At 38.8% G+C, this 15,780-nt stretch overlaps 1 protein-coding gene across 1 annotated transcript; it reads left to right on the top strand.

The window, feature by feature from the left end:
* Positions 1-11,154: 11,154 nt before the first annotated feature.
* rxfp3.2b (relaxin family peptide receptor 3.2b) lies at positions 11,155-15,488 on the top strand. The gene has a single exon (XM_077535336.1). The coding sequence runs from the start codon at positions 11,397-11,399 to the stop codon at positions 12,579-12,581; it is 1,185 nt and encodes a 394-aa protein (XP_077391462.1). The 5' UTR covers positions 11,155-11,396; the 3' UTR covers positions 12,582-15,488.
* Positions 15,489-15,780: the final 292 nt, after the last annotated feature.

Raw genomic sequence — 15,780 nt, 5'->3', positions numbered from 1 at the left:
TCAACTCTGTAGGCTATCCAAATATCAAACTGACCGCGTGACGTGAGACAGGAAATTAGAAGTGACAAACTGGAAATTAATTTTGCTGGATTCTTTTTAAGCGGTGCCCATTTTAGGGGAGATTTGTGCATGTTACACAGTGCACACGTTGCTCTAATCAGAGAGACACGCGGACGGAGTCTTCTTGAGTTCAGGAAAACTGATGTCTGTGCAGTTGCGGCTAATATTACATTATTCTCCAAAAAAAAATTCTCAAAAGAATATTCTTGTATCATTTTAACTTTTATGTGTCATTATTATTAGGAATGTAATGATATCCAAACATCACGATACGATAATTATCACGATATTGTGGGGAGGTTGGTGATATTTAAAAAAGGTCACAATATTGTAAAAAAAAAAAAAAAAAGAGCTCATCCCAAAGAAAACACAATATTGTGCCTTTGTAAACCATCTACAATCTCGACTAAAAATATTGAGCCGCGTAGTTGTTCCTCCACATATTGACTCGGTTCACAGACATATTATGTTCCCCTTCATCTGACAATTAGCGTAGATTTTAAAAATAGAAGGGCCAAAATATCCCTAATGAAAATCAAATTGCACGAGAAAAAAAATAGCCACCAGAGGGTGCAAGAACTGCACAAATGGAAATCAACCGGACTTTTTTAACAGATGTGTTCCTTCTAAATATCGTGAACATGACGACGACGATATTGGGGCAGTTTTAATATCATAATATTGCGATATTGCCCTTATCGTTACATCCCTACTTATTATAAATGTTTAATTATAGCTATTTATGTTTTATTTGTTCTAATTAATTTACCACTTTGCTTGTATTATACCCAAATGTATTATTATTATTATTATTATTATTAGTATTACTTAATTACCATGGTTTTTTTTCCCTATTTGTTACTTGTTACTCCTAATGAAAAAAATGGGAGCCATGTTTAATAAAAAATAAATAAAAATAAAATAAAAACAACAACAACAAATACAAAACAAAAAAATTGTGTCATTTTCTTAATTCTGGATAAAAACACTTTGACTAACAGGCATATTCTTCTCTCTCTTTTTTTTTTTTTTTTTTTTTTTTAATGTGATGGATCGTTTTTAAGAATTGTGGCTTGGAGCCAGTAATGAGAAAAAAAGAATAAAAATCCATACAAAGCTTTATAAAAACTTAACTTCTCATTTTTCAAAACACCATGACCTTCAAAATCCAGTGTTGCCGGTAACGTAACGCGTTACTCAAAAAAGTTGCTTTCTAAAGTAACTAATAGTCTAACGTGTTACTTTATTCTACAAAGTAGTCTGATTAAAGTTACTGTCCAGAGAATCAATGCGTTACTCCACATTTTCATGAAGAAGGCAAACTATCTCACTGTTGTAACAGTCACAAACAACTACTGCTAACTACGAAGATGAGGCAGAAGTCATTGATCACCACACTGAATTCAGCCATGGTCTGGTCATGAATGGTTTGCACATTCAAAACAAAAGTGATGATACTTTTACTACTAGTTTTATTAACCAACAGGCACACAACACAACAAAAAAAGTGTGCATTATGGACCATAAAAGTGGTAAAAAAAAATAATTTATTTCCATCCTCAACTGGTCCGTGAAGCATTATGGGATGAGGTCGTCTCCGCCCTCTCGCCAGGGGGAGTGACGTCAGACAAGTTACGTTTTCAGTAGGGGTGGAACAAAAAAACGATTCGACCGAACCATCGTTCGTCAAGGGGAGCTAAACGACCGTATCGGTTGCGAGTGAGGCTTTCTGGTTTTCATAACAATAGCAAGAGTTCTGCGCCGTGCTCTACTTGTTTTGTTTACATTTCAGTAGCATCACCATTCAAGCTACTTCCGTGTTTCCGTGCTCGCGACACGGCGCGCGCGCGCGCAACGAGTGACAACATACAAATGGAGACAGTTAGCAGAAGCCGGTGCCGTACATCTCGGTATTTCCCATGGCTATCGAGTCCTCTCGGTGCACTTGTATGTCCCGGGCCGGCGTTGGTACTGCGCGCGAGCCAAAAAGAATAACTCCCGTAACGATCCAATGCATGGATTCAAACGACACAGGTATGTCCCACAGCCAACACACCAGCTAAGCTAAAAGCACACTGCAAGTATCTCATTTCTCAGTTTGTGGCTCCCTGTCAATGTCTACAACTAGCATGAGCAGCAGATAGGAGAACTGAGACGTGCCCGCGATTACGACAGCCCAAAAAACAAAATATAAACAGTAGTGATTCTGTGGTCATCATCGTGTCTCAGATTAAAAAAACAAAAAAAGATGTCATACATTAACCAAAAATGAAAGTGATGACAAAAGAAAAAACAATTGTTAAATACAAAAATTGTTGATTAAAAAGGGAAATGAACTTTTGGAAATATTTTTGCATATATTAAGTGGTTAAAATGTGTTTGATAGATTTATTGTTCCATAAGGTGGCTTCATATTTCTTTTGGCTGGACGGTAGGTTTATTTTATGTCTTAAATTTATGTTTCTGAAATACTTCACAATGTGCAAATATTCTGTTTAATTGTGTTGGTGTCTGTCTAAAGGTTAAATATTTATATTTAACATTAAATTATCAACCTTTTGTTTTCCTGATCCTTATTTTGAAGAAAAAAAACAAACAAACCAAAAAACAATTATAACTGTCAATAACGACTAATAAATATTTAAACTGATACATGTGTACACACTGGAATAGCGGAACAAACAAACAATAGAGGAATTTAGGGGATTTTCATTTTCAACCTGGATAGATTTTTATTTTTTGTTTTATAAAAAGTATTTACGTTACAAGAAGTCAAGAGAGACTGCCTATTTTGTTTTTCATTAAAAAAAAACTTTATTTTCATGTTAAAAATGCACTTTCAATAAAGTATTTGGAACTCCGTTTCTACTGCATTATTTTTATGTTGAGATGGTGTTATCGGCAGCTGCTGAAAGTAACTAAAAAAGTAACTTTTAATCTAACTTAGTTACTTTTAAAATCAAGTAATCAGTAACGCAATTTAGTTACTTTTAAAACCAAGTAATCAGTAAAGTAACTAAGTTACTTTTTCAAGGTAACTGTGGCAACACTGAAAATGACACAGTTTTTTTTAAGTTAAAAAATGTTCTGTGACTAAGAAAACTGCTCTCAAGTGCTGAAAAGAACCCCAGTTCAGATGCTGACAAGGGACAAAGCATTTCAGTCTTTTTGTTAAGCTAAAACAAATATCACCAATAAAAATGGCCCCTTGAAAAAGAAAAACTTTGATGAATGCTTTTGCAGATTATTGTGCAGCTGAGAATGATTTCAAAAACTTCAAAACACTATCGCCATATAAACAACTCAGCGTGTCACCGTTTTTAGTTTGAAACGTTCCGATATCCAAGAAGAAAGCTGGAGAGGCAAAAAAAAAAAAAAAAAAAAAAAAAAAAAGCCCCGTCATCCGATGGCGCTTTTTAGTCATATGGCTTTGCAGGGACTACAATTAAACATAATGAATGTGCATGCATTCTAAAAAACATTCATTACATTTTGACAGACAAACAAATGACTATTTCATGGCACTTGCATCCAAGGATGAACACACAGTTATTGATTGTCAAACACAGACAAGTGCAGCTGTCCAAACACAAATCCTGACACTAATTGGTGTGTACGCTTTGTACTTAGCGTGTTAGGCCATGTTTGGGAGGGAAAAAGATCTAAGTGGCTCTGTCATTATTTTAAAGTACAACAAAAGCTCACATAAGCACGAATGGAGAAAATGAATATATTCTTATTAAGGCCATTGACAGTCTGACGATGTCGACAAGTCACTTGAATTATTTCTACCTCTGATCACTGTATCATAACTGTAGGCCGGGTGACAAAATGTTATGGCAACAGATGCCGAATGGGAGTGGGAAGCGTTTTAAATCAGCTTTCGATGCAGCCAATCGCCTTCTTAAAACATTTGGGAACGTAGACCGCATTTCTATTGCGCGCACTGTTCTACCATGGGGAGGTAATTTAATAGAGTTAATACTCAGATTTTGTTTTCTGTTCATTTTGCAATTCGCAGCCATATTCAAAGCACTGAAAGAGTTGAAGGATATTTCATCATGTTGATTTGATTTGATTTTATGGTTTAAGCAAGGAAGAATGATCAAGTGTATATAACAGGATGGTCATTTTTATTATTGTAATTATTGGGGATGTTCGATACCACTTTTTTTTCAGACCAATACCGATACTCAGACCCTCAGTACTCACCGATACCGATACCAACTGCCGATACCAGTAGTACATTTTGACAAATAAAAAAAATCACTAAAAGATATTTTTAAACAAATATATTTCCTTTAATTTTGACAACAACAAAAAACAGCACAGTCACTCATAAATAGTCTTAACGCTCAAAATAAAACACAAAAATGCTCTTTTAGTTTAAGATTCACAATTTTGAAGTATTTCCAAACCGGTGAAGTTTTGGTGAAAAACTGCTGCAAGCTAGCGCCAGTTACAGGCAAGGAGGACTCACTTAACGTCTTCCCCCTCTGCCATCGGTCGCTTGTACTCGTCTGCGTCACGAGTACTCGAGTACTTGAAAAAAGGCTGGTATCGGCCCGATACCGATACCTGGTATCGGTACTCGCCCATCCCCAATTATTATCCATCCATCCATCCATCCATTTTCTTGACCACTTACTCCTCACAAAGGTCGCGGGTGTTATCATTATTATTATTATTATTATTATTAATATTATTATATAAAGACTTTTTTTTCTTTTTTGATGCTAATGTGCTAAACAATGTTCATTAGTCTGGTTGTTGTTATTTAGCATGGAAGTGTCTTGATGTATTTGTCATGTCTTGGTTGCATGTGATTGGGTTTTGTTTAGTTTTAGGTGTTGTTGTGATGCTTTGTCTTGAGTTCTCACCTTGTCTCGTCATGGTTAACCTCGTCCACCTGCGTGTGTCTTCGCTTCCCAGTATGTGTGACCAATCAGTGCCCTCAGCCTATATTGTTTCCCAGGTGTGTCTTGTTAGTGTCTCGTTAGTGTTGGTGCATTTAGTCAGTGGTGTTTGCCCACTCGGCGTGGGAGCATTGTCTTGTTGAGTTGTGTTGGTGGTCAAGTCAAGTCAAGTCAAGTCAAGTCAAGTCAAGTCAAGTCAAGTCAAGTCAAGTCATGCGCATTTGGGTCCATCCATCACATTCATTCCCCTCCAATCGTGACGGTTTTAAAGTTGAATTCGTTTTGATTCAGTTTGATTCATGCTCTGTCATGGTTTCTTTTCTTTTTTATGTTTTTTTATTTTTTATTTTTTTAAATCATGACTTGTCTTGCTCGTTAGGTTTTCGTTTCTACCCGTTCTCGTCGACCAATCAGTAGTGACCTAACACGATCATGAAATGACACCAAATGTAAGACGTATGAAAGAGGCTGACAATCGAGGGCTCTTTAAGAGAATATTAAAAGGTTTGATTGAACATGACCCCAAGTCTGTACTGTATGTCGCTTGTGATTGGCTGCTCACCAGTTCACTCGTGATCCTGATGAGGACGAGTGCCATAGAAAATAGATGGATAATACTTCAACTGCGTCAATCAAAAGCGAGCTTTATCATTTTTTTTTTATAAAGGCTGGGTCTTAGTGACGGAATATATAAAGAAGCTTTCCCAATAATATAACAGGACGGCACGATAATGAAGCCCCACAATCTGCAAGTCCTGCCTATGCAAGATTAGGCACATACAGCATGTTAATGTTGAGGTTCTAACATGAAAAGCCTTAATGAATAATTAAAACGACAACTGCTCTTTGTACTTCCTGGTAGTATTTTGTAACTTCAACTTCCCATTCTTCTCCTTTCTAGCCACTAAACTCATATCAACACCGATTCATCTAAATTAGTTTTCCGTCTCTGTTGGAGATCTATTGGCATCCGCTCATTCTTCCCTTAATAAGGCAAGTCACGAATTGTTAGCACCGGGGTTGTTTTCCATTATCGTTAATTATGATATGAAGTGAAGAAGCAAAGTGAGAGATTTCCCACAGGCCGACGGCAGATAAGAAAAGACGGGCCTCACCTCAGTGCAGACGACTCAGATGCGGTGCGATATGAGAGAATTTGCATGGTCAACCAACATAAACAGTATGGTTTCTTTAACATAAAAAAACACGAATATGACACAATTTAGCACACTTTTTGCATTGTGTGTGAGGACAATCACGACTAGCGTTTGAATGCCGTTGTCGTGGCAACCAGCGGGTTCTGTATAAGCATGTGCCATTCAGGTAATTGCCTTTGTGAAAGGGTCACGATTTTTTTCCCACAGTCCATTTAGAATAAACTGAATGAGGCCTTATTCATCAAGCATTGCAGCGATATATTTTGAGCATCACCATTTGTAAAAAAAAAAAGTACGATTTTGAAGTCACAAGAAATGAAAGCGTTTGGCCATTCAGTAGTAACAGTTTGGACTAAACCTTAATAATTGAGCTGCCAAGTCATAAATCATCTTAAATTTAAGAAGATTGTTCACAAAGCTGAGCCAAAACCACTTCAAGGTCTCATGTTGAAGATGAAGGGAATTGTGGAGGTTATCCACAAACTTGGCAGTGCACATTCAGCACTATCCGCGGATTCCTGAGGGGTGAGCGAGTAAACTGTTCATTTATTCCAGGAGGCAGTCAGCGCTCCAGGCGCAATCCCGTCTCGTAATTCTTTTATTTTTAATCGTGCTGTCATCCGGCGTTAATGAGCAGTCACAGACCAAAAGTCCTTTTCGAACAGGTCAAGTTGAGTCGGAGGTGAGTCGTTGGTTAAAGCGATGCAATACTCTGCTTTTCGGTGTTCTTGCAATCGACATACTGTATTTGCACATAATCATTTTCAATTTGTGGGATTGTGAAAAATATTCTTGCATTCTCTTACAGTAGCTGACATGCATCCAACAACACAGCAGCTCTGCTTCATTTGTTGGTGTTTCTGGTGTGGTTCTTTGTAGCCCCGGGTATCAGTTATCAGTTCCCAATTCGATTCGCTTCACTTTGATCCGATATTGATTCATTATTATTGAATATTAAGGACATTATATTATATATAAAAAAATAAAATAAAATAAAAAATAAATAAATATATATATATATATATATATATATATATAGATATATATTATATTAAGGACATGATTTAAAAAAAAAAAAAAAAAAGTCCACAAACATTAAATTCCAAATTAAATCTTGAGGATTTAGTTTACTAATGAAAGCAACACATGCTATAATCAATTACGTGGTACACAAACACTGACGTCGGCAAAGGATGGAATGAAAATATGTTCATAATTCTAATACAATAATTATGAATCAAAAATATTCTGAATTGTCTTAAAATGCAATAAGTCAGGTCTTTCGTAAATGTAAGAAATATATAAATGTATGTTTATAGTAAATTTCAAGAAAACAGTACGATACAAAAAAATCAGCCTTTAAAATTCTATTTTCTTATGAATTCATGGGGAAAAGAAATATTAATATAATCGATTCATGTTTTATGAATCGATATCAGGCTCGCAAAGGAAAATCCATTCAATATCGATTTATTAGATTTTTTTTTTTAAACCCAGTTCTTTGTAGGCCAGAAAAAAAACACAACAAAATGGTGAATCTGTTATAGTCTTTCATAAAGAAATGTATCACTGTCACTGTGTAACACCATAAAACCATTTTGCGAAGTGTAATTACTGTACACATTTTGTAAGTGTGCCTTTAATTAAGGGGTGTGGCATAATGTATGACATCAGGAGTTGTAGAATATAATTCAGCCAACTGTCAACTGTGACAATTGGGTCAAAATATGAACAGTTTGCTGAATAAGCATTTCCTGACAGTTTGCACAAAAACAACTTGGATGTGCAATTTTACAGCTGGGTGGGCAAGCACCCCAGAGACCAGAATACAGTATGTGTATACTGGACAAGCAATTATAAAGTCACTTTTTTCATAATGCGGTATTATGCTTTTTGGGGGTCACGGTGTGGTGACCATTCTTTTTGAAACATCGCATCGGCATTCCTGTTGTGTATACTCGCACCACCACTGTTATGATAACATCTCCCCCGTCTCCAGCGGGTTTCCTGCGCATTTCTTCATGTAATCTGCTCCTCAAATGCGCCACTTGATGTGATCAGTCATAAAGCCGCAATCCGCAATCCCGCAATCCCTGACTTGTCAGCAAGTGTGTCAAAATGGCTGGCTTGATAGTGAGATGATGTGCGTGAAAGTGCTTGCGGCGAGCACCTCTGGCAATTTGCAAGAATTTGGCTTGACAGCCTTTTTCCTCGGTCAGCAAACGTAAGGTGAAAAACAATGTAAGAAAAAAAATCTTGTCCTTCGACGTTATTTTTTTACTTTTATGAGCCTTTAAATGCTTCATGTTGTAATGCCTTGCACCATTTCTTCTCATTCGCGCAAGCTGCCATTCTCATACAAATGTCAAACAATTGATCCTACTTACCATCCACGAGGTAAAATTGGAGAAACAAATTGCAGGACATACATTATAACCGGCATATGGTCACATCTGGCGCCATCCAGCCTTGTCGAAGTGACAATCACTACGGGTGCTAGGTCTGACGTTCAGGGGGAACTCAGGTACACGAAGTTACCTTTTAAGTGCTACCTTCAAAGACCCCAGTTTCATCGACTTTTATAAGTACATTTTATATTAGTTCTTTGGAAATGAATTAGCTCTACAGTTGTAAAACAGCACACCATACTGTATACCAATCTACCTTTTGATAACAAGAGACAAGCATAAGCTAGCAAACCAGTTAGCGGTTAGCACAAGCAGCTAATGTAGCAGGCTGAAATGCACAACAACAGACACAAGAGCCAAATCATGGTCATTTGTTAACAAAAACTTGGTCTAAACCAAAAAATGAAAGCAAAAACACAAAGTAGAAACTAAACAAAATAAAGCCAGTAACACGCATGGCTAGACACATACAATGGCTAGCTCGGTTGAAAAGCTAGCACAGCAATGTCTTCTCCATCTTCCCTGTGACACTAGTCACAGAAGATTAATCAAAATGTTAAGCTCTAAGTTCAGAGTCAGACAAAATTATTGGGAATAAATCAGTAAGTAGAAACATACTCAAATAAAACATGTTGCTATAGTGTGAAAAGCTAAAATCAGTCACGTAATATCTGTCATTAATAAATAAACACCAAAATGAAACCGGGGCTTCATTTGGCTTCACAGAAGAAACGCTTCTGCTAAATCATCAACGTCCCAGCCAGGGTGTCCTTGCAGATAAGCCAAAGGAAAAAGTTCTGTTTACTTCTAATGCTAGCTGAAAAGAGGTCGAGCGAGGCTTGAGCTGATGTTTTGTACCTTCAAAATATTGTCTGAACTTTGGGCTGTATTTTTTCATCAAAATCTTAGTCAAGTGTGTTTTTCTCAAGGTTTGAAGGCAAATGAGGTTAACGTGTTGTATAACGAAAAGCTTTGGTATTAATGCAAGCAAGGTGGGAAAACTTTAGAATACAGTCTGTAGCGTCCTTCAATATGGTAGACGGTAATTACTTTACATTCCGTTTGAGATTCGAGTTGTATGCATTCAATGAAATCTCGGCTGCTTTTACGGCTCCTGTGACTCATGGTGGGGAAAAACCTGCCGTGGCCTCAACGTCGACAAATGTTGAGGTTTTACATGACGCTAAGATGACAAGAAATGAGTCGCAATGGATTAAACCGCAACAAACTTAAAATGAAGCACTTCTATCCAGCACGTGTGTGAGTTTGTTTTTTAATGAAGAATGTCAGCTGCACATGGCTTCCATTTTGGATCACGCTAAGCTTAGTTGACAAGTGTACATCCAGTGGAAGACAGCATGAAAAATATGATTTTTCAAGAGCTTCATGACATGAAAGCCGGCAGCACAACAACAACAAATAAGACCGAGTTGCTGAGTTTTGAGTGACAATGTCAGAGAAGAATTCCTTTGAAGATGATTATTAATGTTGTAATGCAATGCATCACACTGGAAAGTTTTCCTATTGTTTTTTTTTTCCCCGCTCACATCATTTCATAGCTAACACTTTTTTTTTTTCTCCTAAATGCTCCATAAACAATGGGGCAAAACATAATTTGGCTAGTTTCCCATTTGTATTATGGATGTTCAGCACTTTGAGTTGCATTTTGAATGTATGAAAGGTGCTATATAAATAAAGTTTGATTGATTGATAGTTTTCTTTTTTTTTGTCGTTTCTTTATAACAACATAACATCAAATTTTCTGCCTAATTGTATAGTTATGCATCCGTGTTAAAATAGCTCAAAGCAGTGTAACTCAAAGGAATTCTGAGAAAGACATCTTGTCCAACAACTCAATTACTTTCAAACCGTAAACAGTTGTAAATTCTTACTTTAGTTGCCCAACTCTATCATCAGATGAGCTCCCTTTCAAAGGCACACCCACCAAGGTTATTTTTGTTAACTAAAACTAACGACAAAACAAAATCTAAAATTCATAAATCAATTTCGTTAACGAAATAAAATACAAATGAAAACGCTAACTAACTGAAACTACATTTTATGTTTACAAAACTAACTAAAACTATAATTACAGCAAAAATGTCCTTTGTTTTAGTCTTTGGTAATTAATTTAATGAATGAGACTTTGAGGATGATTTTAAATGTGATTTCTAAGTAGACTTATTTTGATATTAACCCAATGTTTCAAAGTGTGTCACACAGAAGTGACATCATCTAGCAGCAGCCACTAGAAAAGCACCTTCAGATGATGTCACTCCCAAGGTTTTATAAATATTGCGCACAGGTAATAAAACTCAAACTAATACTGAAACTAACTAAAACTAAACTAAAATTAAGCATTTATTAAATAACTAAAACTAACAGAACCACCATGGAAACTAATTAAAACTAACTACATTTAAAAAACAAAACTCAAAACTAAAATGAAAATTCCAAAACTATAATAACCCTGACACCCAACCCAGCTGCCCAACTGTTATTATATCCCTTATTACCCACCACGCCCCCTCCCATAACGGACATGCCTGTGCACTTTGACGTAGCAGTGCGAATCAGAGCATAACTTCCCTCCGTCGCCCAGATCTGGGGAGACGAGCAGCGTCAGTGCTGGTGAGCTGTCGCGCGCTCCTCGGCAAAGCGATAAGGCGCACAGAGCGGCGAGTACAAGAGGAGGAGGAGACGAAGCTCATCGCAGCGGGAGGCAGCTTTGATAACAACCTGACACAGATAAACCAAGAACATGCAGTGCTTTGACGCACTTTTGCCTCCCGTTTCCTGATCCCCGGCTGTCCAACTTTGCCCCGGCGGGGAGGTATGTGACCACCGTATCCGATATGAACCAGACCGGAGTTCAAACTCTGTCTCCGGAGCCATGTGAGCAGCAAATGCCGGCGGAGGACAACTGTAGCGCCAGTTCCAGCGGGAACCTGTCGCTGCACTGCTGGCTGCAGCTGCTCACCAGGGAATCCGGCGCGGAACTCCAAGGAGACGGCTCCAGCCTGGCGGTGCGGGTGATGATCGCGTGCGTCTACTCGGTCGTCTGCGCGCTGGGGCTGGTGGGCAACGCGCTGGCGCTGTTCCTGCTGCACTCGCGTTACAGGCAGAAGCAGTCGTCCATCAACTGCTTCGTGATGGGGCTGGCCGTCACCGACCTGCAGTTCGTCCTGACGTTGCCCTTCTGGGCGGTGGACACGGCGCTGGACTTCCGTTGGCCGTTCGGCCGGGTGGTGTGCAAAATCGTCAGCTCGGTGACCACCATGAACATGTACGCCAGCGTTTTCTTCCTCACGGCCATGAGCGTGGCGCGTTACTGTTCCATCTCGTCGGCGCTCAAGATGCGCAGCAGGAGGGCGGCCGCCACCCGGGCCAAGTGGACCAGTCTGGGGATCTGGGCCGTGTCTCTGCTGGTCACGTTGCCTCACGCCATCTACTCCACCACCGCCCAGGTGTCGGACGAGGAACTTTGCTTGGTCCGCTTCCCGGACGCGGCCAACTGGGATCCGCAGCTTCTTTTGGGCTTGTACCACCTGCAAAAGGTCCTGCTGGGCTTCCTCATCCCTCTCATCATCATCAGCGTCTGCTACCTACTTCTTCTGCGGCTGGTCCTCAGCCGCCGCATTTCAGGCGCCCCCGGCCCGGAGGTGGAAGGCCGCCAAAAGCGCCGCTCCAAAGTCACCAAATCGATCGTGATTGTGGTTCTGTCCTTCTTTCTGTGCTGGCTTCCCAACCAGGCGTTGACACTGTGGGGGGTGCTCATCAAGTTTGACCTGGTGCCCTTCAGCAAGGCGTTCTACAACGCGCAAGCCTACGCCTTCCCGCTGACCGTGTGCCTGGCGCACACCAACAGCTGCCTCAACCCGGTGCTCTACTGCCTGATCCGCCGCGAGTTCCGGGCGGGCCTCAAGGAGATTGTCCTCCACACCACGCCGTCCTTCAGGGGTCTGACTCATCTGCTACGGCGCAAAGGCAAAGTGGCAGAGGCGCCGCCCGTCATGGTGCTGGTCCAAATGGACGTGTGAGAGGCAGACAGATGGACGATTAGATAGACAGATGGCCTAAAGACAGTGAAGGAAGCGGCTGTCGATTAGGGGTGGGAATCTTTGACTGTCTCACGATTCGATTCCGATTTTTGGGTCTTGCAATTTGATTTTCCATTCAAAATGATTTAACGACAATGATTTCTGCTTCATATAGATGAGCAAATCATTGTCATGATCTACTCCAGCCTGACTCGCTAATGCTAATTAGCGCGCTACTCGCGGAACTTTTATCCCTCAAAAGAATGGCTATTCATACAAAACGTTTCAGGAATGTGTCCAGAGAAGCATTTTAACATTACTCACCGGCATATGCTGCAAAAAAATCTACTTTTATTGGCATAACTTGATCGTGACTTTTTCGTTCTACTCTCTCATGTGGCTACGAATTAACTGTGTATCAGAAAGCACGGAACCACACTGCCCCTCAGTGGCCAGATCGGGTACAACATGAACAGCGTTCCCAAACAAGGGCAAGACAGTTCAAAATAATGTAAATAAAATCGATTTTAGGACATTTAAAATCAATTCTGAATTGTACTCAATCGATTTTTTTGCCACATCCCTACTGTCGACGTTTATTTGGAAAGGATGGCTTCACCTTAATCCTCTCAAGACAGTGAACGCCAACACCTTTTATTTCTATTCCACTTTTGTGAGTATAATCATCATGCAGCGGGACGTAGCCCACTTTCCACTTTTCCTCCAAGACTTTGTGCTGTTATATAATCACTCGTACTTTTCATCACCCGGTCTATTTGTCCCTCTGTGATCGACGCTTCTTGTGACGCTCCCCATCTGGAATGTAATCATGAATATGTATCAATGTCAATCATGAATGAGATTTTGACTGACTCGTGTATAATCCTCACTTAACATCTGCCAGCGAGGAGAGGTGACGTATCGAGCTCTTTGCAGCAAAATCCCTCCGTGGAGTGGGGAATGTCTGCGTGGAGCCAGAAATCAAGAAACTCAAGCGACGCAAAGTTGTCCGGGTTCCTGCAATTGCAGCGTCTGTTTTTTGTGTCGGTGCGCATTGCTTCGTGTCGTGAAATCGTTTTAAGGTAATCAAAAGATGCTGCACTGTGAAACTTACTAGATTTAAAGAGAATAAAAAGCAGTAAAGTCAATGGGCCTCATTCACTTAAATGTCGAGTTTATTCCGTTTATTATCAGAGCAAGAAATGTACTTCCATTCCTATAACATCAAAGAAACCGGAATTTGTACATAAATCATATTCACAAACCTAGGCTAAAACAGTAGTAAATTCATAATTATGGTAAGCAAACTCTACTTGGACTTGAATATCACTGTCCAGTGAAAAACACTTTTCACCATTTTTTATTCCATTTTATGGGATGAAACTGAATGCAGACGTCCCAAAAACGTAAATAAATAAATAAAAATGGACATATGTGTTTTTCACAGGACAGCGACAATATGAAACAATCGAATCAAAAACTGCGCTTGTGGGCCATTGATAGCATCAAGACCTCGCAAAAGTCTGTCGTGAACCAAGACCCCTTTACTTTCCACAGAAGTAAAGTTTAGTTTACGATTTGTGGTTGATGTATTTATATTTGTTTTTATTTTGCTTAGTTTTCCGCTGTTGGCTGCATTGCAACCGAGAATCTGTTTTTAATTGCCTTACCTTAAGTAAAACTCCCTAAGTGTAATGCTTGAAAAATAACATTGGAGTTCAAAAGATCGTCCTGCATGACGTCACCAAATCTTGTGAGACTTCAGCTCGGTTTGGAATCTGAAGTTAATTCCAAATGTTTGTGTTGCTTTTAATGTTACTTTATTGGATGGTTTAAAGCTGCGCTTTGCAACAATTTGACCCAAAATATCTCGACACGAGCCTTTGTATTTGACCATTTATGAATTCAGAGATGAATGACCTGTTTTGTGACTGGCCATGCGACGTTCACAAGCTGAGCACTTAGGCACTGTGATGTCATCTTCCGCTGCAAGCAAGTGGCAAAATGGCTGACCCCTGAGATGGATAAAAACAGGTGGATTTTGCTCCTTAATTAATATTCCATAAGACTAGTGGGGCACATAGAACTTATTAGTGTAAATTACTGTACTTTTCATGATTCCACATCCATAAATCTGGATGACATCAAAGCGTATTTTTTTGAAATTCAGGTTTAAGATTTAAAAAGAAAGAAAGAAAGAAAGAAAGAAAGAAAGAAAGAAAGAAAGAAAGAAATCTTATTTCAACAAATGGAACATTTTTCATGCCCTGACCAAGTTTTGAGTTAAGGTGTGTATTTGAACAGATTGTCAAAAACGAGTTTAAGTTAATAAAAATTTTTTTCTAATGTGCTACATTATGTCGATCAAGTTAATCAAATGTGGTAAATATAAAGCTGATTAGGTGTCTGCAAATCTGACTGTCTGTTATAGTAATTTCACATTATTGTTTTTGGTCAAATATGAGCAATTTCTTTGAGAAACATTCTAAATCCACTTGATTGGCTTTCTTTTTATTTATGTATTTATGTATGTATTTATTTATTTATTTATTTATCTGGCTACATTTATTTATTTATGAATTAATTAATTCATCTATCTATACAGTATATTTATGTATTTATTTTTTAATTAATTAATTTATTTATTTATTTGTGTTTTCAAATGTTTTACATTACAGTCTTTTGTTACTTAATTGATTGTGCCTTTCCCAGCTAAAATATGCCCATTCACTAAATTGAAATTCACTTTGACTCAAATAAGTTGAATAAATAATACTGGCTTTGCCAGCAGATTAATAAAACATTCAGCTCTTAATGCTTCTTGTTCACTGCTTGTATAACATTTGATTTTTTATTGTATTTGTTTTGGTGATAGTTAAAGAAAAAAAAAACATTCATGTGTGATCTATTGAATGAAAAGGTCAAATAAAATCTTGTGTCAACATGGTGAGGCGCCGCGTTATCATTGTGGGACTCGGCTGTATAGTTCGGCCGCTCTTCAGGAGGCATCGGACTCCACTGTGCCTTGTTCAGTCAAACAAGACCAAAGACAACAAAAAAAAAGAAAAGAAAAGATGCCGAGCTTTCAAAATGTGTCAGTGTTTCAGCGACACAATTAAAAGTTTCCAGTTCTTTGTTATTGTGTGCAGCAAAATCCAGCGCGGGCCTTGTGATTCTTCTCACGTATTACTTCTCCTGT

Source organism: Festucalex cinctus, chromosome 10, assembly GCF_051991245.1.
Source record: "Festucalex cinctus isolate MCC-2025b chromosome 10, RoL_Fcin_1.0, whole genome shotgun sequence".
NCBI classification, from domain to species: Eukaryota; Metazoa; Chordata; class Actinopteri; order Syngnathiformes; family Syngnathidae; genus Festucalex; species Festucalex cinctus.
This window is presented reverse-complemented; position numbering and strand designations above follow the sequence as displayed.